Source organism: Macrobrachium rosenbergii, chromosome 11 (genome assembly GCF_040412425.1).
Source record: "Macrobrachium rosenbergii isolate ZJJX-2024 chromosome 11, ASM4041242v1, whole genome shotgun sequence".
Classification (NCBI taxonomy): Eukaryota; Metazoa; Arthropoda; class Malacostraca; order Decapoda; family Palaemonidae; genus Macrobrachium; species Macrobrachium rosenbergii.
The window spans coordinates 35616317-35643168 of record NC_089751.1 but is presented as its reverse complement, the minus strand read 5'-3'; the positions used below and the strand labels follow the sequence as shown (position 1 = coordinate 35643168).

At 41.0% G+C, this 26852-nt stretch overlaps 1 protein-coding gene across 1 annotated transcript in view; it reads left to right on the top strand.

Moving 5' to 3' along the window:
• Positions 1-7637: 7637 nt before the first annotated feature.
• The window catches only part of LOC136843325 (transmembrane protein 164), a 77089-nt gene continuing 57874 nt past the window's right edge, over positions 7638-26852 (top strand). Inside the window, exons 1-2 of the mRNA XM_067111600.1 lie at positions 7638-7758; positions 25380-25604. Of these exons, the coding sequence (XP_066967701.1) occupies positions 25387-25604 (218 nt within the window). The 5' untranslated portion in view covers positions 7638-7758; positions 25380-25386. The remainder of the gene's footprint in view (positions 7759-25379; positions 25605-26852) is intronic.

Sequence of the window (26852 nt, the reverse complement as noted above, 5' to 3'; positions counted from 1 at the left end):
ATTGGAATTTTCTACATGGTTAACAATCAGTCTGACCCAGCTAGTTTGGAGAGTAAGACTGTTACAGTGCTATGTAATCCTCCGCTCATTCACTAGTTCCTTAGGGTTGTTGTATAGTATATTTCCTTTGTTTTACAGTATGTTTTGTTATGGAGTCAAACTGTAATTTTCTAGGCCGGCTTCTTTTTATTATGAGACTTTAATTACACCGTAATAATATGATGTCAGAAGTAGCAGTTGTTTTGGGGACAGGATTAGCCCAGGTTAGCAAAATCAGTTATTCGCCATCGCTGATCGAAGGGTATGGTTGGGTTTTATCCTTGATCGTCTTTCTGGGTACGTTCTGTATGTATTGGCATGATGACCCGAGCTGGTAAAAACATTCAATGGGTGGCCCATCCGGATTTCAGGTGCTCCAGCCTTTAAAAGAGAGAGAGATCAGCACTGTAGATTTAGTGACTGAATTTAACTTTCAACAGCATCACATCAAGGTTTCTTGCTGACCCCAACAACTAAGAATGCGTCCATAGGAGTTTGTATGGGTAGAGGTTTATCTTTTTACTGTATGCTCTTGCATGCTTTTTTTTATTTTTTGTTACAAGTCATCTTATTCCCAGTGAAGAGATTTACTAAGGATTGTGAGATCGATTTTTCGCTGTTAATTCACTTCGTTTCCGGATGTAAACGAGAACATGGTTGACTCTTTCTGTTTTAGGTATTTATCGGCTCTGTTTAGTTACAGTCGATATCTAGTCATTGTTTTCGTCTTTCTCTCCCTCGAGGAGTATGGTGAATCAATTTTAAGTTACTAGACTGTTGTGTTATATAAGCTAACAGAAATAGATTTTGATTTATTAATGTCCATTGTGATTATAAAAGGTGTGAAAACGCAGTGCAGATTTGATATATGAGAAATTGACTACATTATATCATCATCATCATCATCATCAACATCATCATCATCTCGCTGTTTCATCCACCCATCCTACTGTACTCACCCTTCCGTGAGCTGTTATCTTTTCCTGTGTATTTTAAAATCGGGCGGTTGACCGTATAAAAGCCACAAAAAATGAAAGACCATCTCAATAAGAAGCAAGAAACTATCCAATATGCAGTAACTTATGATTTGGGGCATTGCAAATATTCGTTCTTTTTATGCAAATCCAAAATACAGTGTTTTCTTTCTTTCTGCCTTTGTTTGATATTTATTTCTTAGAATTTTGAATTAAGATATTTAAACATTTTTTGTGAAATAGCATAAGCTCAAAAGATTGCAGTGATCATACATCTAATGGCATTTTTACAAGTTAACAAGTAACCCCCTTGTCCCCATCATTTGTACGATGCATTTCACATATAATATTTCAATGATTTCAAAGTGTTAAGAATTAGAACAGGTTTTTTTTTTTCTACCGTCGCAGTATTGTAAAAATAGTGCTCTGTTGGCTGGAGACGAAATAGTGTTTTTTTTATTTAAGTGATTGTAATCTATTTATTGTTTAGTCGAAATTTTGCATGATTTATTTCATAGCATACGTCTTACTTTTTTCAACAAAATAAGAATTTTTCCGGTTAATTGTGAGAAGAAATTGGGTCGGGATTACTTTTGAAAAAAGATATTGTAATCGGTTTATATTTGAAAAGAGGTAGCGGACGGCTTATATCTGAATTTTGGTGGGGCCATTTTCAATAAATTGTGCTTGGTGTGTGTGTTTTTTTTTTTTAAGTAATCGCACTCTGTCTTTGGTGAGAAACTGTACGCGATTTCATTTTGGAAGTAACAGAGCTCGGTTCAGTTTATGAATGTACTCTAAAAAATAAATTACTCTTAGTTTATTGTATAGAAGAAATTACATTCGGTTTACCTTTGAGGAGAAATTGATATATATATATATATATATATATATATATATATATATATATATATATATATATATATATATATATATTCAACTATCCAGTTTACTTAAAAGACGAAAATTATTCCCAGTCTAATATTGAGAAATAGTGCTTGGTTTCTTTTAGAAATGTAATCAAACTCAGTTGTTCTTCGGGAAGAAATTGTGAATCCATCTATCTCCAACTACTTGAGCAGATCCTGTGCCTGAATTGAACTTCCTGAAATTATCTAATGACAGACTTTCCAAAAGATTTGTATAAGGCTACATGTTTTCCCTTTAGCAAACTCTTCCATCACACTCGCATTTGTATACTAGTTTTATTTTCAATGAAAATTTTTATGTACCGAAAAATTTGTGTGTTCCTTTGATTCTTGTCTATCTTACATTAAGTAAAGTTAAACTATCATGTATGCTTAATAAAAATATATGTTATCGGATGATGTTATATGTTCAGATTTGTTTTATGTATTCGTACAATAAACTAAGTGACTGAATCAGTGTTTTATAAATACATTTGAGGAGGAGAGCTTACTGAAAGCTTCGTTTTTTAGAACTTAGTGCGCTTCGTATTCCTGGCGCCTTTTTAGTAGAACTTGTCGCAGCATTTTATGAAAGAGACAACGCACTGAAAGTATCCAGTCACCTACAGATCGAATGCCGCTGGTAAGCAATGCGCGTAAAGGAATTGTTTGTACATTCTGTAATTACCAGTAGCTTTTATATTATTAACTAGGAACCTCAGAAGCATACGTAAGTGAAAACAAAGGTAATATAGCGATACAACAGTAAAAAATAGAACACATTATTTTTTACAGGAGACAGTTAAAATGGCCAGTGTCTTATGTCAGTACTAGGTGAGACTGAACAGGCATTTGGCGAAAAGTCATGGCAGAGAAACAACCAAGAAGTTTGAGGAAAAGGGCGGCTTAACTGGGGAAGTGAGATTGGAAAAATATAGTTGGCTGGGCTGAATTTAGAAGCCAATCCGTAATTATGAAAATCCTGAGCGACCTTCAAACTGCAAGCACACTCACCAGGTCATTGGTAAAATGACGTCTTTACAACCGGTTTCATCTAAGGTATCTGTAAGTTACTTGTACTTATCATCAGATTATGATTTTAGTCAGTATGAAGATAGTTTTAGTTTTCTATAAAAGAAATTTATTGAGATGGCTAATTGTCTGTCCGTCCGCACTTTTTCTTTTCAGCCCTCAGATCTTAAAAACTACTGAGGCTACAGGGCTGCAAATTGGTATGTTGATCATCCACCCTCCAGTCATCAAGCATACCAAATTGTAGCCCTCTAACCGCTATAGGTGTCAACAGCACAGGTCACCACCTGGCCGAGGCTGAAAGTTTTATGGGCCGCGGCTGAGTGTCAGCAGTATTATACGCTGTACAGAAAAATCGATTGCGCCCAAGAAACTTCGACGCATTTTTTGCTTATTTCGTCATTGCTCATACAGTACTATATTCAGTAAGTGTAAAGTAAATGAATCCTCCCTTTAAAGCTGTTATCAATAATACACCACTACCTTCGCACGCAGCATGCGCAAGAGCGAGCTGAAACCCAAAGTGCCCCAGCTTCTTATAAGAAAACTAACTGCTAATGAAGCAGGTCTCAGAGTATCCAGGCAACAACGACTACCATAAAATACAAGACTCTTATTTATTCCCTGTATGGTCCCAATCGTAGGATGTAACTTTACTCCAAGCTGATGGTACCTCCTTATTAAGAATCGGCAGGAGCCTTATTATCACAGGGTCTATATCTCGGCAGTATGCTAAATCGCATCAAACCTACTGATTATGGTATAAATAGTCGTATCTGTAACACGCTGCCCATTGTACACTGACCTGAAACCATCTTTTGCAGAGGCAGTAAAAGTAGGAAGTAGTTTGAAGAACAATAAGGCTGCAGAACTTGATAGTTTTCCAAGGGAAATTTTCAGTATGGTGAATATGCTTTCACTCAAACGTTATGCAGTTACTATTGAGAAGTAGCATATGGAGATCCTATTCCAACAATAACAGAAAGATCCCAAAGCTATAAAGCATTATACGAGGAAAGATGACAAGTCAGACTGTAGTCAGTATCATGGCATCTTGCTATTGGCAGTAGCTGGTATGATTCTGCTGCGCATACTTTTGATGTGTCTGTTCTGCTAAGTGAACGATATAATTCTTCTTCTTCAGTGAAGTAGAAAGCTTGAGGATGCCTGGTAACATTGCCAGTAATGACAGACTCAAACGGCAGCCCCTTGTCTTTGGAGGTATTTCTTCGCTTTAGGAATGGAGCACTTGTGGAACCAATCCTAGAAAAAAATGGCCAGCATCCAAGCCTTCTTGTTGAGCCGCCACAGCAAAGGCAAGCATTTTCCCTATTGCTTTGAAGGCTTCAGAGATTGTTTGCTCTATAAATGAGGCTTGGTTTTATCATGTGACCAGCTTCTTGACATCCATATGGATGTAGGTATGACCGTGCATCTTCTTCCAGATCGAACCCGTTTTTAGCCTTTCGTGGGACCCTGATGTTGTCTTGGCATCTGCTAATGCCAAATCTCATGCGATCTTTCAAGTTGTTCAGGCCGTAACACTTAAATAGCTAGTCAGCCATCCATTACTGTCCTAAAACTCTTTCCTTTCACTTTCCTGAACCTCGTACACTGTCGTGTTCATAGAGGCTAAGTACCTATCCAAAAAAATGCTTGCCACCAACATGAATATGCTTTTGTGACCTACCCCGCAACCCTGCACTTGATGCTTTCTGCTTTCTCAGCATTTTCAAGCACTTTATCATGAACCTGAGAGACAATATTTGCCACTCTAGGAACAGCGCCAACACTTCCACGAATTCTTTATTCTCTCTTGATGCTTGTTTCGTTCTTATCAACTTGCAGCCCACAGTAGTAAAGTTTATGTTACTTTTCAAAAGATATAAGACTTAATTTCTCTGTGAGAGGTGGCACTTGACGCGACTTAGCTTTTGATGGCCTTTTTCACCACTTTATTTTTTGAAAAACTTGCTGAAACGAAGTGTGCCACAACACATGTAGCAAAGAAACTAGACGAACCACAGCATGAACACCACTCAGACGAGTAAACGGTATAGTATGCTGACTGCACTATTATTATCTATAGTGCTATTCACTTCCCGCCCCATTCACACTTCACGTCTTTGCCTTTGGGGAGCAATGTTAAGTATGGGTAATCAGTAATCACGCTGGTGGGGTAGGGAAGGGGTAAAGCCATAGCTGTGGGTAGCACAGGCCTGCTATGATTCCAAAGTATGAGCGGTTGCATATCAGGTTCCGCTCCTTTCATTCCTTCTGTGGCTAAAGGGATAGAGTGTCGGCCTGGTAAATCACAGGGCGATGGTTCAAATTCCTAAAGAACAGGTTTGTTTTTATCAGTAACGATAACATTAACGTAGCTCCTCATTACTGAAGTGGAGTAAAAAGTGAGATCGAAGACATTTCTTCTCTTGGTGTAGCCATTTTATGTCTTATAGTCATGTAATGGTTATCTCATGAAAGATAATCGTTGTGTCTAGAAGCTGCATATGCAGAGCCATGATTAAATACTGGAAAACATATCGTAAAAATGATCTAAGTGTTGCAAGATTCTTTTAGCCATAACACAAGTCAGTGGGATTCACTAAATTGTAATTATGTAGCTTATGTTAAAGATAATGGTGCCAGTACGATAATGAATCAGTAGTGATGTAATTATATGGTAAAAAAATAATATGTATTTTTCTTGATGAATTAAGGATTGATGATCTTTTGTCAGTCACCCAAGATAACCAAGTATATTGTAACAAACTGATTCACAGCCAAAATGTATGTAAGTTCTTCAAATTAACATTCAGAAGAGAAGTGTCTGAAACTGTACCTTTAAGCAAGGTGAGTCAAACTCAAGACTGCGGAAAGACATGGTACAGAGATAGTGGAATAGCCTATGGTTTGAGGGTATTTATTATATAGCTACCATCTGACATAAGGATACTAAATGCGGTGTCTGAGATGACCAAGGTATGACAAATAGCGTGCAGAATACAACTGATGAAAGTGGATGCACAGCCACTGCGACCGCCTCGCATATATTTTAGCAATTGCAGATATTCCTCAGATAGCTGACGGAAAAATGAATAAAAAAATTATAACATAATTTATATTAGGTCTCGCCAGGCAGAAATGATAATTCCCTGCAGAAGAAATAAAACCAGTTCCACAAAAACACAGGAGGCTAAACTAGTCAGCTGTTTTAAAACTGCTGGACAAAGTCCTGTTTCTCAGGTAAAGAATAAATAACGTTAGTTTAAGAGTAAAAAAGTAATAGAATTCAAATCTGACATTGTTGATAGTTTCATAAAAGACTGTATGAAACTTAAATCTTATATCTTATTTGTCTGGCTGGGTCCTTTTTTCTGGTTAAAATCGCTTTTTTCTGGTTAAAATCGCTTTCCAATCAAATAATTGATTAAAAAGGGCGTGAGCTCACTTTCCCGTCCTCTAGAAGAGTTCAGCCTCTATTATACATTCGAGTTTATGTCACGACGCATGCAATTTTGTTTTTGTAATTTCTTGTGGTTTATCTGAATACAAGTGTAAATGAAGAACAATTGCAATCGTGGGCACAAAAATGATTGTAGTTGTAAAAGTCTTTCGAAATACAAGTTGAATTTTATCTGTACTGTTCCTGTTACGACTTCCAGCAAATTCTTAACGATTCCTGTTGTTGTTTAATACATCTTTGATTATGTTCAGTCCTTGTTTTCATTATTTTTTACTTTTATTTTTGAGAGGCGATGCTGACAAAGCTTAACCATAGTCATGATTTGTTAATTTTGTTAATGTGGATTTTACAATTTCGTTTTATAGCTACGAGCGAACACTTGTAATGTCTGCTGATACGTCACTTGCAAAACCCCACTTTTATCTAAATACGTATTGCATAGTAGTGCAATCAATTTTTGCTTTGGATGGAATTTAATAAAAAAGAAATTCTTATTTCCATGTTTATGTTAGCGTGATAATAACAAGGTAATTTTTTGTGTGAAAAATTATTTCCAAATATGTTAATTATTGTTTGACATGATGAAAACAAAGCTGCTCTCCGTAATTAAAAGGATTTTGCCCGCAAACACACTTTAAAAGCAGGCATCAGCAGAGAAATTTCCACTCACTTGTGCTGCTTCTGTTTGTGAGAATCAATCAATTACTGCTTTAGTTTCTGCACAGTTGTTCGTTCGTAATTTGGTTGATTATTATTGAATATATAAAACACGGCTAAGTAATTTAGTCTAGTCATTCTGTTTTTTTTTATATTTAGTGTAGCATTTCGTCATAACCATTATCGCCTCCCACACCTTGGGATGCACGGGGTCTTTGAAGCCCTTTAGAAATTTAAGAGTAGAGATTATCATCATATGTTGATGCTGTAACTTCATTTATCAAAAGTGCTTGATGGGCCTTCTCTAGGCCTCTGTCCTGGCCCAAAATTGCTATACCATACGTCTATCAAAAGTATCAACAGTCCTAAACGAAAAAAATATGAAGAGAGTTCTTCATCAATAGTGTTTATGTTCATAATAATAATAATAATAATAATAATAATAATAATAATAATAATAATAATAATAATAATAATAATAATAATGAGGCTAACGTGTATCCTAGAAGAAATGTTACACGTACGAGAATCATGACAAAAATGTGTTATCAATAGCCATTGGCAATGTCAACCTCCCAGGGGTTGTTTCGACCTACTCGATAAGGAGAGAACTATTGCAGTATTTATCTTAGTCTGTGAAAGGATACAGTATCATATCGCTCAGAAACTGTCTCATACCAAGGTACTATCTCGGACCCTTGGTGATCAAGGGGAAGTTTTTTAATGTTATTTATTAGTTATGTTTTTTGATCGGAGTCTTACGTAATGGATGACAGTGCGTGATGTAATGTAGTCTATTAAGGACGCCATTGATGAGAAGTTTGTTATTGGCGATGTAGGCCCGGCGTAGTCTTGCCCAAAGTAATCGTAGCGCAATACACGCTAGTTTGAACTGGTTTTTACATTTAGTTTGTCCACGGACATGTCGACTGCCTTTAATTATCGACAAGGGTTGAAGGTATTCTCTTACAACATAAGATCGCTTCCATTTCATTTCCAAAGGTCTAGGCTTGATTTTTACCGTTAGGATAAGTTCACCTAGCCTGCGCTGAACCGAATCGGTAGGTTATATTAGCGAACATTTAGGCTAGCCAGCTTTCTTGAACCAGGCACGATGCCAATCCTCTTCATTGATTTGAAAGCTTCTGATTACCGTCCATTGGCTCTTAGGATAGGGTACTAGGAAAACTCCCCAAAGGTAACTCTCTGTGATTCAGCATGATTCATTTTGTATCATCCAAAATCTCAGACTCAGTGCAACGGTTGCGAAGTAGTGTCAAAGTTTTTTATTTCCAGTGTCACATAATTCAATATATTTTCAAATTCGTAGGCCTAGCTAACATTATTAGTATGCAGAGTAGGGAGACAGGGGTAGGGATTGGTAATTTCACTTCCCAGTGAAAATTTCCATACAGTAAAAGTTACTCTAAGCCTTTATGCCCTAAACCACCCAGTGCCTGTTGGTGAGTGTTATTTTGGGGGGGTTCAGATGGGGCAAAATGCTCCCCCCCCCCCAGCCAGGCTAGGTGATGGCACCCTAAGTCAGGTTGGGAAGGGAATGTCTGATTATGTCAGGACATGGCATCCTAGGAAATGTTAGGTTCGGCCCATTTTCAAGGTTGGATTTCTCACATCTACCTGGCTCCAAATTCTGCATCCGCTCCTTAATTTTCTTTATGGGTATAAATATTTCGTATTCGTTGGAATAATTTGTAATCTCTGTAACACAAACTGATTCTTTTACATTGCTTAGCACAAAGTACATTGCGATAAGGTTAGCAGTACTGCTGAACTTGCTACTCAGAGTGGTCATCATAACTACCTCATTGCAATATAACAGTGACCCAATAAGCTCATTAGTCATAACAAAATCTTCCAAATACTGTGGGAATGTGAGTTACAACAAGTTTTCTTTGAATTTTGAAGTCCTAGGCTGTGCTCAAAGGGCATATTTAGCAAGTAAAAAATGAACAAGCTTGGGCTTAGGAACAAAATCATGGTGTTAACAACAGAGTAATTGCATAGGCAACAGTTTGCTAGTAAACCATTATTATTTTTGAAGTGGTTAAGAAATAGAACAATTTAATTTTATGAAAATACAAATACAGTATTTGTATATCAAATATTAAATAAATGTTATTCAAGATCTTTTCATTGTCTCTGTATATGTTGTAGACCTAAGTTCCAGCTGGTTCATGTTGCCACTACTCAAATGGTCGAATCACAAGGCCACACCCACCCTTTGATATTGGTGGATGCGTTTAGCGACAGTATATAATACTTTTGTATACTGTATGTCTGTTTGTCTTTTTGTCAGTGTTGAGGCATAAAGATAATCAAATAGGATTATTGAAAATTATGGTTGCATTGCAAGCAATATCAGTGTTATGAAAAAAATATTTTTTTTATTTTTTTTTTCATTATTTTAACATTGAACCAAGATCTGATGAAGAATATTAGGTAAACAAAAGTTTTGGAAGTGTTTTGTCACAGATTTTCCTAAATTGGCTACACGTGATATTGTTTTAATATATGTATATGATAAATTTCACTCTTACGACATATACTATGGCCTTATTTTATAAAGTAAATGTGTTTTCATGTTCAAGCAAAAGATTTAATATGCAGCATGTTAGATTACCAGTTAGTGAATTTTAACCCTTAAGGGACGGCATATATAATTTATCAACTTGCAGCACCCCAGACCGGGGAAACTTTGAGGTCGGCAAAATAAAAAAAAATAACATCAATAGAAAGAGAATGACACGTACATTCACACTGTATAAATAAAAAAATTCTAAAAAATTTTCCCTACCTTCCGCGAGAAGTTGAAAATGACTATTTACAACCCCTTGTGGGGCCTCACTTACAAGACAGGCGTAAATTTTACCAACTTATATATGTTTTTTCTAATAAGATTTTTGGATTTTGTAAAATTATTATTACTGCTCACACAATATCAAAACAGATAAGAAATAAAAGAAGTAACAAATTTTTTGCATATTTGTTGTAAAATATTCACGTAAGTTTATGAGAAGGAAGATTCAGTAACTTTTTTTTTACTTTTACATGCATTTTCTAATATTTCTTTGCAATTTTCTTTGTAAGATTACATTTACAACCGACATACTATCGTAAAAGACAAAAACAAAAAACAACAGCAACCCCTTCGTATATTTACAAGCAAATTTGCAAAAAGACTCATGTGAGAGAGAGAGATGCAGTACCTTCCCCCTTGAAGTCATAAGCATTACTGATCCTGGCATTACTCTCACGTCTGTATAAAAGTTGCCATTAGTGAATTTATAGTATATAGAAGTATTGGCGCCTTTGTTTCGAATCATTATTACCATAACAGTGGTGCACAATTCTGCTTCACACTGAAGCGCAATCCGTCCACCTCCCCAAACCTGTTTTACTTCACACTGAAGCTCAATCCGTCCACTAAGGGTTAAATGAAATCCTGTGCAGACATGTAGCATCACTTACGAGTATGGCTATACCCTCTTTTGCACCAAAAAGAGAGGTCAGTGAGAGTTCCAAGGTCTACCATTTAATTTATTTTTGTTGCATTGTATGTAATTAAACTTATTCATTAACCTGGTCATCTTTGGATAGTTAGCATTTGAAGGCTTACCTACTGTAGGCCTATATTCCAAGGCTTACCCACTGTAGGCCTGTACGCCAGTGTCAAGGATGATCAGATGTATAAGACTCCCTGGTTTTGATTAGAAAAATTTTGAATTAGAAGATAAATATAAAAGCAAGGCCACATTTTGGAAATACTTTGAAGTTTTTTGAAGGTCATTGGTATTTAATATTTAATAAGCTCTTCTGAAGTTAATGTTATAGGAAACTGAAAAACTTCTACAGTGTACTAAGTAGGCTTACGTACTGCATAAACTACCCAGCTGTGTTTTGTCAGAAATTATCTTGGCCAACATTGTCTGTTAGTGCAGGTGGATAGATGGATGGGACTACAGCTGGTACAGTATTTTGAGTTACTCCTATAGAAATACAAACCATTGCCTTTTATATAGGAGTATCCTTGAGTGTGAGCTGGGAGCCAGTCATTGAGTTTGGTAACAAATTTGTTAACTCATGGTTATGGAGTGTGAGTAGAATACCCCTCACTCACTCACCATCTTCAATCGCTTTTCTTCAGCAGTCTTGCAGGGTGAATGTTTGCTGTACTCGTTCTATTTTTGTTGAATTGTTGGTTTGAATGGACATTTGTGCTTATTGGGTGTTTAGGCCTACTTGTTTTATGAGGTTTGTTTTTTCTATATTGCTATAGAGGAAAAACAAGACCAGAGACATTGTGAGTGACATGGGTGGCCATGTGGGCAATTTATTTCTCCTGTAAGTACTGATTCTCTTAACCCTTTAAGGATTTCAGGATGGGTCAAAATCTGTATGCGCCTGAACACCCACCCTTCACTGATGGAGTGACAATGCTTAGCAATGATTTTGTGTAATCACGCTGTGTAATCTTATATTTTTAAACATCTAACTTACCTGGTAGTTATATATATAGCTTAAGTCCCTGACGTCACGGCAGAATTTCAAAAAACTCGCGGCAATCGCCGATCGGTAGTCAGGTGAACCACCTGCGCGCCCTCTACCCAGGTACCTGGAACCATTCCAACTATTCCTCAGATCTTCCCTGCCGCTGTGTCGGTAACATCGATGGAATTTCGCTCGTAGCCTGTGTTTTTCGCAACTTATTTTGGTGAAGTACACTTTGGCTTGGCTTTTCGCTTGTTCGCTTTTGGATTTCTTATAACATATCTGACTTCATCGAGTGTGAAAATGTGTGTGTGGGGATGCAAGCGGCTTGCTAAAGTCTCCTTGGATCCCCACTTAGTATGTCTGAAGAACGGAATGAAAGACCGGCTCAGAAGAGCCAAGAGTACTGTTTCTCACTCTTCTTGATATAACCAGGAATAGTTAATTCTTTTCCCTTGCTAACTATCCTATTGATCCTTCTCCGTAGTGGTAGTCTCTGAACCCCTACTGAAACAGGTAAGGACCCAATACTTAATGATTTGTTGGCTGCCATTCAGACCCTGGCCCAACAGGTAAAATCCCTCTCAGAAGACAGGGATAATATGTGATTGATAATAAGAGATCTAAAAAATACAAGTGTTAATATGTTGTTAGTGCAAGTGCAGTGGAGGGTGCGACCGCTCGGTCCTGTTGTGCTCCTAGTCCTAGACCTCTTCCAAGCTCACCAACCCCTGTGAGAAGGAAAGTCGACAGACGAAGGGAGGCAAGAGGCTTTAGCTACCGAGCAGTCGTCCCCTCGAGCGTACCTGTTGACGTTTCCCGGGACGCTCACCCTCACCATAGGAAAGGCGAGGTTAAAGTGTTTTTTCGTCCACCGGTTGCTGTACGTCAACCGGAGGAAGCTTTTGACCGATGTCGCACAGGCGGCCAGTTCTCAAGTAACCTCTAGGTTTGACGGGACAGCGAAAGTTAGAAGTATGGACGCCAGGAGGAGGATGCCAGGACGTCGAGCGTCGAGAAGCTGGACGCCAGGACGCCGAGCGTTGAGAAGCTGGACGCCAGGACGTCTAGCGAGTTAGACGCCAGGACGTCAGGCGTCATGAAGCTGGACGCCAAGACATTAAGCTTCAAGAAAATGGACGCCAACACGCCAGGCGTCAAGAGACTGGACGCCAGGACGCCAGGCGTCAAGATGATATTTTGAAAGACGTCGCTACTTCCGTCTTCGGAAAATCGGAAGAAGAGAATGATAATATCTCGCATTCTCCTGTGAATCCTATTGTAGAGATTTCTGACGAAGGCAATATGAAAGGCCATCAGCTTTTATCAGACTTCAAAAGGCTTATGAAGCTATTTTCGGAAATTTTTTCCAGAGAAATTTATCCTGACTGCTTCTCATTCCCCGCCTTCAGAATTTACTCTTGTGAAGGCGTCTAAGAGGGCAACATTTACGAAGAATGGATACTTTCGAAGGAGAAACAATGAAAGACAGCCTTTGTTTTTCCTCCAACCAAACTACCTCAAGGTCTAGCATTTAGTATCAAACTGGAGAATCGTTCGGCCTCGAAATACCTGCCCCTTCTCAGGAACCTTCTCGAATCTTGTTGACTCTTCTCGTCGAGTGGCCATGGGGAAAACGAAGTTGTTGGTCGATATCAGAATTGAACCACCCCCTCAAAAGAATTTGGAGATTTAGGAAGGAAGATGGAATTATTCAACACGACTGACACCGAAGAACTCATATATCTGATGTCGTGTATGGATAAAGGACTCGGAGATAGTTCCAATGAATCAACTGCACCTTTCTCAGCAGGAATCCTGAAGAAAAGGGCCCATCTTTGCTCTTTCCTGGCTAATGGGGTCACGTCCAATCAAAATCAGAACTGATTTATACCCCTTTTTTCCTCAGACATCTTCTCTCAAGATTTGGTAAAGAGGCCTTTTCATCTTTGGCCCAGAAAACCACGTAAGATTTAATATCTAAAACAGCAAGAAAAGTTCTACCTACGACTTTCATCGCTAAAAAGAGTAAGGCTGAGGTTCCTGTGTTTCAGGTATCTCAGCTCTTTCGTGGTCGGCCCTCCGATAGAGGTTCCTCTAGGGCGGGTAGATGAATGGCAAAGAGAAGAGGCTCTACACAGGGAAGAAGGAGGACCTGCCTTTCTTCTCCTGCAGACTGCGTGTAGGAGTCAGACTGTCCAGCCTGAGTAGGCCCTTTAGTAACCAGACAATTGACCTTTCTGCCAAATGCAACGACAGAACCAAGGCAAAGGTTCTACAGCAACAAGTGTCTATGATGTTGCAAAAGGAGACCAGACAGAGAGTTCAGGATCCGAATTCCCAGGATTCTACATTCGGTTATTCCTGATCCCCAAATGCTTGGGGGTTAGAGACCGGTGTTAGACGGGATTGCACTCAACTTTTTGCAATAAATAAAGGTCGCTATGTAAACGACAAAATTGGTTCTAGCAGCAGTCAGACAGCATGACTGGATGGCCTCACTGGACCTCCAGAATGCGTATTTTCACATCCCCATGCACCTGAACTCCAAGAATTTTCTGAAGTTCGTCCACGGGAAAGGTTTTCTAGTTTCGGTCTCTCTGTTTTCGGCCTAAACAGACAGGGCTGACGTCTGGCTCTGGAGCCGAGACCTCTCAAGAGCAAGTTACCCAATATTGAGGGACGTCATGATAAGACTTCATAGACTACAGATTGTAGCCACTGGAGCAGCCCAGAGCTCTTCCCTTCCAGCCCTAAGGGTAGCTCTCCTACTAAGAACAAACGTAGACAGTTCTGTTCAGTCAGGATACCAGGCTGCAAGAGCGTGGCGGACACTGTGCTGCCTTCCGTACATCCTCCTCTTCCTCCTTCGGATTGGTACTGCGTCTGCTGAACCCCTCCACGGTCCATTATTGACGATGAGGAGGAAATAATTGCCGTAGTTGAGGCTTCCCAGCCTGTCCCCAACAGCAGGAAGCCCCGCATATAGCTTTACTACAAAATATGCAGCAGACTTTGTCTTCCCTGGTGCAAGCGTGACAACCAGGCAAAGAGAAGAAGGATAATAGACATCCAACTAAAGCTTCTAGACGTCCAGAAGTTTAAGACGCTGAACGTAGTGAATGAAACTCTAGACGCTGGATGCAGTGGCGTCAAGCATCTAGGAGTGAAACACCGTGACGACAAGTGTCAATGAACCCAAGACGTCAAGCGTCAAGGCATTGGACGTCAGGACGTCAGGCTTCAAGATATTGGAAGCCAAGACGTGGAGTTAGCTCAGGACGCAAGATGCACTGGCATCAAGTGTCTAACAAAGAATTAGGTCTACTGATAAACAGATAGAAATCTCAGCTGATCCCATCCCAAGAGGTTCTATGCCTTAGGATGAAGATTCAGAGTCAGGATTTTCGGGCTTTTCCGTTTATTGCAAAGACAGGACAAGCCTCAAGAAAATTTCAGAACTTTATAAAGAGACAGTCATGCTTGGCAAAGGAATGGATGAGTCTGCTGGGAACCCTTTCCTCGCTGGAACGGTTTGTCTCCTTTGAGAGGTTAATTCTATGCCCGTTACAGTTTCATCTAAATCGGAACTGGGACAAGGAAATAGAACTGGAGACCAAGTGCATCCCCATTTCGGAACCAATAAGACCGTATTTATAGTGGTGGAACGTCCCCGTCAAGCTCCAGGAGGTCCCTTCTCTATATTAGAGGAACCCAGACCTAGTGTTGTTATCCGACACGTCGGACTCAGTATGGGGAGCAACACGAGGGAAATAAAAAGTCTCGGGCTCTTGGACCAGAGAGCAGGAGAAGTTAAACATCAATTAGAAGGAACTAACTGCAATCCTTCTAGCTCTCAGGGAGTTCGAACACAATGGGGAACAAAGAGATGCAGGTCAACACCGACAACACGGCAGCGTTGGCCTACATCAGCAAACAAGGGGGCACTCACTTCAGGTCTCTATACGAGACAATAAGAGAATCTCTTCTTTGGGCAAAGGAGGAGAGTGTAAAACTAGTAACCCATTTTATCCAAGGGGAGAAAAAATGTGAGGGCGGACATTCTGAGCAGGAAATAAAGTCCTCTCAACAGAATGAACGCTACATCAGGACTTTGGGGACATCCTTGCATAGATCTCTTCGCCACAGCGCAAAACGAAGAGGTTGGACACTTACTGCTCTCCAGTACCAGATCCCGGGCTATATACATAGACGCTGTTCCTGGTGGACTGGTCCAACTTGGACGTGTATGCATTTCCCTATTTCAAGATAATACACAGGGTACTGAAAAATTTGTGTCACATGAGAGGACCGGAATGACCCTTGTGGCCCTTACTAAACGACAAGAGATTGGTTCCCAGAGGTACTGGATTGGATGGTGGACATCCCGAGTAGCCTACCTCAGAGAGTAGATCTACTCAAACAACCCCACTTGGAAAGATATTACCAAAACCTACAAGCGCTACTAGTAACTGCTTTCGGACTATCGGAAAACTCACAAGAGCCAGAAGTTTTTCGAAGGAGGCAGCTGGCGCTATAGAAAATCAAGGAAGTTATCCACCATTAAGGTATACCAATCCAAGTGGGAGGTATTTAGAGGATGGTGCAAGGACAACCATGTGTCCTCTTCCAATATTTCTGTAACCCAAATTTGTATATAGAGAACTTACCAGCATGGAACCTAGACGTGGTCCTGAGGTTCCTCATGGGGAGTAGGTTCGATCCCTTGCAGAGGACATCTTTAAAGGACCTCACCATGAAAACTCTTTTCTTGGTCAGTTTGGCCGCAGCGAAAAGAGTTAGTGAGATACATGCTCTCAGCAAGAATATAGATTTTATGCAAGGCAAGGCAATCTGCTCACTGCAACTAGGCTTCCTTGCAAAAAATGAATACTCGTCACAACCCTGGCCCAGAACGTTCGAGATTCCGAACCTAACGGACATAACAGGGGAGGAGAGAGAGAGTCCTATTCCCGGTAAGGGCTCTAAGGCTCTACCTGGATAGGACAAAGGACTTAAGAAGGAATTCAGAAGGGCTTTGGTGCTCAGTCAAAAAGCTCTCTGTATAGATGTCGAAGAATGCTCTGTTTTATTTTATCAGACAGTTGATAAAAGAAGCACATATGGAATGTAGAGAGAGAGACTACAAGATTCTGAAAGTAAAGGCGCACGAGGTCAGGGCAGTAGCAACCTCTGTAGCTCTTAAACAGAACAGGTCCCTGCAGAGTATCTTGGACACGACTTTCTGGAGAAGCAAGTTAGTATTTGCCTCTCACTATCTAAAACAAGTCCAGACATTATGCGAAGATTGCTATACGCTGTGCCCGTTTATAGCATCTAATTCAGTAATGGGAGAGGGGAATACCCCTACAATCCCGTAAACCAATACCCTTTTTCTTACCTTGGAATTGAGAATTTTTATGGTTGTTTGTGAAGACTGGATGCAGTCTTCCGCAATCATTGGGATGAAAGTTCCTTGGTAGAGCCCGGAACAAGGGTATTGGGAGGAGGTCTAGTCACATAGAGGTTATACACCGATTGACAGCCCCTAGAGATTTTCAGCCCCCTGGGTGGATCGCTGGATCTCTTAAGGAATGCAGACATAATGAGAGGGAGTTCATTGAAGTCAGCTTCCTTAATCCAATCCCATAAAACAATACCCTTTGTTCTTGCCTTGGAATGGTTGAAATTTGATGGTTGTTGTGAAGATTGAACGCAGTCTTCCACAATCATTGATTTTAGTCAGATGATCATTTTGTTCCTTGGTGACGCCCGGAACAAGGGTATTATAGGTTGTCTGTCACATAGAGGTTGGTACACGGTTGGCAGCTCCTAGAGGTCTTCAGCCCCTGAGTGGATCGCTGGACCTCTTAAGGAATGCAGACATAATGAGGCGGAGTTCATTGAACTCAGCTTCCTTAATCCAATTCCATAAAACAATACCCTTTGTTCTTACCTTGGAATGGTTGAAATTTTATGGTCGTTTGTGAAGATTGAACGCAGTCTTCCACAATCATCAATTTTAGTCAAGTGATCTTTTTGTTCCTTGGTGGCGCCCGAACAAGGGTATTATAGGTTGTCTGTCACATAGAGGTTGGTACACGGGTAGGCAGCTCCTAGAGGTCTTCAGCCCCTGAGTGGATCGCTGACCTCTTAAGGAAAGCAGACAAAATGAGGGAGTTCATTGAAGTCAGCTTCCTTAATCCAGGTAAGGACCTTAAGTTGGTTTATTAACCCTTAAGCAAATTCCAACGATGTTGGCTGTCTCTGACCCTCCACCAAAGGTGTCAATCAGCTATATATATAACTACCAGGTAAGTTAGATGTTTAAAAATGATATTTTCATAATAAAATAAGTTTTTGAACATACTTACCTGGTAGTTATATATAATTAAATTCCCACCCTCCTCCCCTCTAGAGACTAGGGGCATGGAAGATCTGAGGAATAGTTGGAATGGTTCCAGGTACCTGGGTAGAGGGCGCGCAGGTGGTTCACCTGACTACCGATCGGCGATTGCCGCGAGTTTTTTGAAATTCTGCCGTGACGTCAGGGACTTAAGCTATATATATAACTACCAGGTAAGTATGTTCAAAAATTTATTTTATTATGAAAATATCATTTTGCACTGCATCAGTGAATTTTGTGTTGTTTTAAAGCTAAAGAGTTGATGTTTATCACAATATGGTTGGAAATTCCAGAAAATAAAAAAAAACAGACCAATATCATGAGTAAAATCTAGCTGTATTGAGAACATTTTTTTACTCAAAAATATTCATGGTAAATCAGAGAAAAGAGCTAGAGGTTGTTTCAGTGTAGGTACATGCCCTGCCCACTATCAGGGACTGTGAGGAACAACTAGGCAGAAAACTTCAATTCGTTTTCTGCTGGCTCCCAAGTAACATCAGTGGTTTTTTGGCAGCATACTTCATCTTTTTTTGGATAGTGTTCTGGAGTCTTGGTGAAGTGCTCTGTTATCCTTGATTGACTTATTTAGTTAAACTTAGGAATGTCTGACTTTAGCTCTTTGAGTGTTAGGTTTTGCATTGAAGGATGCAAGACTAGGTTGGCGAAGTCTGGCTATGACTCATACAAAGTGTGTAAAGTGTAGTGGGCAAATTTGTGATGGGGAAACTACTTGTTTAAAATGTAGAGATTGGGACGATAAACAATGGAAAGTTTTAAGGTCTCATCAACACCAAATTGATAAAGACAGGAGGAGAAAGGCGGCTATTAGGGCCGGAAATAAAGCCAGCTTTGATTTTGTAGAAGTAGCAGATCTTGTAGAAGATATTTCTCTCTCTTTGCCTAAGATTCCTGTAACATCTCCTATTCGTAGCCCCTCTGCTCCTATTCCATGTACAGTATTCCTGTTTCAGGTTCCCGTGCTCCCAATCATGATAACATTGCCAGCCTCGTATCAAAGTTTGATAAAAAAGTTAAGAATTTTTAGCAAACGCTGTGATGGAGGTGGGCTCTTATTTTAGAGCCTTCATGGAAAAAGGCAAGACCCAAAGTGAGCGCCACTGGAAAGGCGTCTCGTTAAGTGTTCATTGTCTGTCGTCGGATTCTGAAGACTCTGTGCCGGACATGAAGCCTCAGTGCCGTAGATCTGCTGTCTCCCAACCATTGAAGAGACACTCCGCTGCGGCGGACAGCTCCCCTCCTCCTGTCAAGAAATACAAGGAGGCTAGTGTTAGCCCTCAGCTCTCCTGCAGTTTCACGGCACCTTCCTCTACATCTTCTGCTCGTCCAGCGCCATCAGTCTTGACTGCTAAACGTTTAGAAGAACCTATTAGTCGACCTTCTTCTCCGTCAAGATCCCGTCTTGGCATGGAACGTCCTTTGTCTCCCGAAGGTGCTACGATGGCTTCTGTTAGACGCTCTTGTTCACCTGATCACTCGACACCGTCACCTGGACATCAGTCGAAACCGCGTGCCGACTCGGTGCCAGTCGCGCCTCAGGCGCATTCTTCATCTCAGAGGACTCGTCGCTTGCTCTTATTAAACGGCAATTAAATGACCTAATGTCATTCTTGAAAAAGAACCCAGGCTTCGCCAAGCTGAAAGACATGCCCTGGTTGCCAGTTTCTTCCACTGATGAAGTAGGACAGGATTCTTCCCCTTCGTCGTCCTACTCTGCCCTGTTTAGATATTTCTGGACAATTTTCTGGACTTCTTCACTTCTGCTACTCCAGTATCTCCTGCTTCGACTTTCCTGATGAGGAAACTTCCCTCAGACTGTGCGAACCTGCCAAAATTAGTGCTCTCTTCGTTGACGGAAAAGGTGCTTCGAGAAATAGATGTCTGGCTGGCCTCAACGAGGGATCAGGGAAAAGCAATGTTTCGCTTTTCTGCCCTGCAAGTTGGTCAAGAGAAGCTACCAGTTTTTATGAAACTGGAGAAGCTCCTTCTCTGGGAGTTTCTGCCTCCTCCCAGGGAGACTTCTCTGGCCTAGTAGATGCGACACGTCAATCGGCCTTTTCTGCGGTGAAAGCAGTGTTTCCGTGGTGGAAGCAATGTCCTCATCTGACCAGGAACTTATTTAAGATTTTAGAGGTGAACAGTTTCCTCAACTGGACTATTGGCATGTTAGCCAAGAAAATCGAGGATTGTCTTTCACTAGCTGAGGATTCTGTGACAGACTGGTTGGGAGTACTGTCGTGTTCAGATAAAGCAGTAAAGGACAGTTCAGCAGAACTCACCTCTCTCTTTTCGATGTATGCGCTGAAAAAGAGAGATTTATGGTGTTTGTTCACCACCGAAGGGGTGACCATTACTTAGAAATTGACTCTGTTGTTCTCTCCTATAAATAAAGCTCGTTTGTTTCCTCAAGACTTAGTGCAAGAGATCTTGACATCTTTTCAGAGGAAGTCTACAAATGATCTGATGGCACAGTCTACCAAACGTCCCATAGGCTCCCTGACCATGACTACGAAGTCATTCTCTCCTTTTATTCCCAGCCCTTTCATGGGAGAAGACAGAAGATCCAACCCAGACCTCACTTGAATCTGCGACCTCCCGCAAGATTGATTAAGAAGCCAACCCTCAAGCCAGCAACCAGAAAGTGAAGTTTAGTCCTTCACGCTCTGGTAGGAGCCAGACTGCACCTCTTTTGGAGAGAATGGAGTTGAAGCGGTGTGGATCCTTGGGTGGTCAAGGTATTGAAAGAAGTATATGCCATTCCTTTCAAGGAGAACCCTTCTTTGGCCAAATCGCCAATCGTATTACCAGCGTACTCGGCGGACTCCGAGAATTGTGTGTACCTTTTGCGAGAAGTACAATCCCTTTTGCGCAAGGGGGCGGTGGAGTTGGTCAAGGATCAAGAATCGGAAGTATTTTACAACAGACTTCTCGTAGTCCCCAAAGCATCAGGGGGCTGGAGGCCCGTCCTGGACGTCAGTGCTCTAAATCAGTTCGTTGTAAAAACGAAATTTCATATGGAGACGAATCAGTCATGTCGGCCATCCAGCTGGGGACCAGATGGTCACACTGGACATGCAAGATGCTTACTTTCATGTTTCAATACATCGGGACTTCAGAAAGTTTCTATGATTTTTGTTTCAAGGAAAAGTTCTCCAGTTTCAGGCCCTGTGCTTCGGCCTGTCCATGGTCCCACAAGTGTTACTCGGGTCTTTGCCCCTCTCTCCAAGTGGCTTCACCTTCTCAGAATAAATATCTCCTGTTACCTGAACGACTGGCTTCTCAGGTCTCTGTTGAGAGAGAAATGCGCAGAGGACTTAACGAAGACTCTATGCCTAACAAAGGAATTAGGATTCTGATAAACATTCAGAAGTCGCAAACGACTCGAACTCAGTGAATTCTCTATTTGGGAATGACTCTGGACTCTGACTTTTTGGGCTTTTCTCTCCCCGAGAAGAGCCGCCTCCTGCCTTCAGTCCATCAGGGAGTTCCTTTTGCTTCAATCATGCTCAGCAGCTCAATGGATGAGCCTCTTAGGAAAGCTAGCCTTAGTCGAGAAGTTTGTGAAATTGGGCAGACTTCACATGAGACCGCTCCAATTCTATCTAAGAGCGAACTGGAGCAGGAAAACGCAAGTAGACTCCTTTATTTTTCTGATCACAGCAGAAATCAAACAAGATCTTCAGTGGTGGTCGTGCAAAGACAGGCTTCTCAAAGGGAGATTTCTCTTTGCAGTGAGCCCAGGCCTAGACTTTTACTCCGACGTGTCAGATCTAGGTTGGGGAGCTCATCTCGGGAATCAAGAAGTGTCTGGAACATGGTCAGAAGTTCTGAAAAGTTCGCATATCAACATAAAGGATCTAAAGGCCGTTCATCTGGGTCTCCAGTCACTCTCTACCCTGGTGCGCGGGAAGACAGTAACGGTACACGCAGACAATATAACAGCACTTTTGTACATCAGAAAGCAGGGGGGGACCCACTTGTTCTCTCTTTACAAGGTTGCGAGGGAAGTTCTGCTCTGGCCAGACCAGAATCAGATATCGTTAATGTCTCGACTCATCCAAGGGAAGATGACAGTCCTGGCAGATGGTCTGAGTCACCACAAACAACAAATCCTGCTAACGTAATGGACATTGTAGCCTTTGGGTTGCAACAACTTACGGAGGTTGTGGGGCACACCATCCACAGACCTGTTCGTGACTTCAAAGAACCACAGACTTCCTTGCTTCTGTTCCCCAATCCCAGTTCCTATAGCTTGGAAGACGGATGTGATGCTCCTGGACTGGACAGGCCTCGATGTCTATGCCTTCCCTCCCTTTAGCACGATAAGGGAAGTGGTAAACAAATTAATATCTCACCAAAGTGTCTTGATGACTCTAGTCGCCCCCTTTTGGCCGAGGAAAGAATGGTTTCCGGACTTGATACGACTGCTAGTAGACTTACCAAGGCTCCTGCCACAAAAGCAGTCGCTGCTCAGACAGCCCCACTTCCTCAGATTCCATCAAGGATTGTCCGCTCTGGCCCTGACAGGCTACAGACTGTCGAACATCTCATCAGAGCAAAAGGGTTTTCGAAGTGAGCGACAGAAGCTATTGCGAAATGCAGGTGGCCTTCTTCTAACATCTCTACCAATCGAAGTGGGCAGTCTTCAGGGGATGGTGCAGATGCCATAATGCCTCTTCTTCTGAGACCTCTGTCAGTCAAGTAGCTGATTTCTTACTATATCTGAAGACGTCCAAGAAACTCTCTACCTCGAGTGTCAAAGGATACAGATCTATGCTTAGTTCTGTTTTGAAACATAGAGGATTGGACCTGTCCTCTAATCAGGACCTGTCTGACCTCATTAAATCTTTCGATTCCATCAAGCAACCAAAATTGAATGGGGTATCTTGGAATATAGATGTCGTCCTGAAATGGACGTCAAGCCCCCCTTACGAACCTCTTCACTCTGCCTCCCTGAAGGACCTAACCAAGAAAACTCTCTTATTGGTAGCGTTGGCTATTACCAAGCGTGTTAGTGAAATCCAAGCGATTGACAAGAGAACTGGATTTTCGAATTGGGATGCAGTTTGCTCCCTTTTGCTTGGATTCCTTGCCAAGAACGAGGACCCTTCCAACCCATGGCCCCATTCGTTCTGTTATCAAGAATTTAATGGACACTCTTGGACCAGAGGGAAAGGAGCGACTTCTATGTCCAGTAAGAGCCCTGAGATATTACCTTCAGAGAACTGAAAAAATCAGGGGTTTTTCGAACATCCTCTAGTGTTCAGTCAAAAATCCTTCGTGTCCTTTCTCCAAGAATGGTCTTTCATTTTTTTGAGAAATGTGATTACCGAATCTCATTCCCAAATTCAAGAAGCTTTACAGGCTTTTAAAGTAAAAGCCCATGAAATTAGAGCTATCGCAACCTCTCTTGCTTTCAGACATAACATATCTCTTTCAAGTGTCCTGCAATCTACCTTCTGGAGGTGCAAGTCCATGGTCCATGTTCACTATGCGCGATCTCAAAGGCTTAGAGACCATTTTCGAAAATTGCAGCACGTTAGGACCTTTATCTGTGGCTGGCATGGTGTTTGGAGAGGAAGCATAGGGAATCTTTTGTCCCTCTGCTTTCTTTGCCTTGAATTAAGGTGTCAAGTTTTGGGAAGCCTGGGGACGCCGTGTCTGGAGTTCCTGCCAGTTCTTTTTTATCAGTGTGGGTGGTGGTTTTTAAATACGGTATAGGTATTATTATTGTGATCCTATTCTGGACTACGCCCAGCAGTGGAGCTATATTCTAATTCCTAGGTATAACTGCCTTCCAACTTGTGCACCCCATACAGGGGTAGCACATGGTTCTCTGATCTTTTCCATAATCAAGCAAGGCTCTTCACCCTCTTTCAGACCCAGGGCCCATGCTGATCCATCATCCTTATGCTAGACCAAGTAGGAGGTTACTGGAGTCATTTGATCGTTTGCTCCCTGTCACTGCCAGGATTGTGGCATTACATGTTAGGTTTTCAACTTCATTACTAGTTGTCAGAGATGATCACCCACCTAAGGAGTGACTCTCCTTTGCAAAAAGCGATGGTTTGTAATGTCTTAGGAAGGAACAAATATTAAATTTTTAAAAGTAGAGTAATTTGTATTTTTTTTATCAGAATATATATAGAATTTTTAAAGAATAATTTGTATTTTCTTATAAGCCTGATTTGGCAAGCAGGATCACCCTGGGTCTCAGAGTGAAACCCTGATCTGCTTCCTCTTCTGGTTGAGGCATCCTGAGAAATTCCCCTTTAGCCAGTGCTTCTTCATCAGCCCACACGCACTGAGGTACCACCAGCCTGTGGAGGTCTTGTGCCTTTATAGATGGAGACAATCCAACAGCTCTGCAAGAGAGAGGCTGTTACTATATGACTGCAGAGGAAATGTATGTTTGCCTCTTGAGGTCCCTGGCAGGCCTTGAGACTGAAGGACATGAAGGTCTCTTCCTCAGTAGAGTTTTCCATGCTCATGAGGAGCGTCAAAAGGCGTGCCCACCCTGTGAACTCAGGTCACTGGAGTAGGGCATGACTCTTGTTCTCCAGAGTCCAACTGTGGCACTTTAAGAGCAGCTTCTGGGAGTTATTGGATAGAGATCTCACTTTCAAGACTTTTTTGCAAGTCTTAGAGCTTCAGCTTGATAAGATGCAACGTACCTTGCTTTTCTTTTTAACAAGGAGAGCATAGTCTCTGTCATCTGGACCCATTATTTCATAATGGGCCTCTTTGCTAAATGATATAGCTGCCTGCTGACCATTATTTCTCATCCAATATGGGAAAGACAAGATTCCTAGAATTTAACAGAGCCAGTTTCAGAGTGACAGTTCAGTCAGTTTCAAGAAACAGTCTTTCCACCAAAAGAGTAAGTCATGTCTAAAAGGTGATGGTTTGTATTTTCAGTATACAGTACTACAGTAATGTCTATTTTCCTCTACAGTATATGCAAACCAATGTCTGTTGTCAGAATCCCACTTCAGCCATCCAATATAGGCCATGATACAGAAGTAAAAGGTGGTGGTTTACATCATGTGGGTGGGTGGTACCCTGCACTTATCTAACTACCATCAGTTAAGCACTATAATATTAAGCTTAAACAACCATTTCCAGCCCATGCTGGGAATACTGTACCCTTATATGAAAATCTTTGGTTTGTGTATTCAAGATATCTTGGTACATTGTAAAAAATAAAGATTGGTGTTGATTAATTTATTTCCTTTGTATATTAAAATGATACAACTTCCAAGTCAAGTACTGTATGTACATTATTAATTAAGAACTTTTTTTGAAGCAAATTGGAATTAACACTGATTTTTTTTCCATTAGGCTATGCTAATTATATTTCATCTTTCTAGGACCTGGATGGACTGGAGCAATCGCTACACATTAGATAATGTACTGGATTGGAGTTATGGAGGTGTTGATCCAACTATTCCAGGCAATGGAGGTCCAAGTTGTGCAAATTTTATATCTATGCACCGGAGGTTGATTGAGACCCTTTTAGGAATTGCAATATCCTTCATATATTTTTTCTGGGGCTATTCATATTTAACTTATCCATCTTCTTATAAATTTGTAAGGTAAGCGTTCATCCCCCAGTATTTGAGATTGCTATAGTATTTAGAGAAAAAAATTATAACTGTAATTCCGCATTTTTTTTTACACAAGCTTGTTACTTTGTTATCCTTGTTTATATACAGTAGTTTATTCCTGAGACACACTAAATGATGATGCTCACATGGCCATAAAACTTTTGACAAATCTCTTAAATTCTGTTAATGGTGACTTGTACTCTAGGGGCTCATGTTGTCAAATATGCTGAACCACTTGTGCAGCTCACCTGTAATGAGTTTCACTACATTTCTTATTTCATATAAGTAATTACATAACTATAGTTTTAACCTCGTGCGGCAGCCTTTTATTTAAAAATCACGATAGCACTTTGATAGTTAGTGTAGGTGACAAGTCCTGCCCACTTAACGGGAGTGTTGGAACGACTTAGCTGGTAGCGTCATTTTGTTTTGCCGTGCTCTCGACTAACATTGGGGGTTTGCTGCAGCTTTTGTTTACTGATTTTTGGTTGTATGGCTGATTTTGGTGAAGTAATATCACTTATTTGAGTAGCCTTCAAGCTTTAATAGCTTTCAGGATAATTTTTCTAGTTCTTTGGTTATTATTATGTCTGACTCAAGTTCACCTAGTTTCGCTATTCTAGCGATAGTTGTAAAACCAGATTAATCAAATCTTCATATGATTCTCATACAATTTGCAATAAATGTAGTGGGCAGAAGTATAGTCGGGAGAAAACTTGTGCTTAATGCAATGATTAGCAAGTGTAAAAGGTACTTAATCTCAACCCTAGACAAGTTAGAGGGTGACAGGAAAAGGAAAGCAGCCTCTAGAGCCTAGAACAAGCTTCCCTTAACCTAGTATTCTACCCTAGCCTAGGTTACAAGATAGCTCTGCTATTCCTTCTTCCCCTCTTCCTAATTTTTCTCCTGCTACTAGCCCTCCTACTTTTAATCCACCTACTCCCACGCCTGGCTCCCTCGCTTCCAAACCCGATGCCATTGCCAGTCTAGAGTCTAGGTTTCACAAGAAAATCATCCTGCTAGTGAGTACAGTGGCGGAGTTAGGTGCATCGCTGAAGGCGTCATGGGAAAATGTATTCAGATAGCGCCATTTCCCACAGTGTCAAGTGATAGTGTTGTGCAAGTGAATGAGGTGACTACTTGTCCCCTTGGTGCTCCTAGACCAAGGTCACTGTCCTGCTCCCTTGAATCTGGGAGAAGACATACCGAAAGTCCAATGGAGGCCAAGGGGAGTTG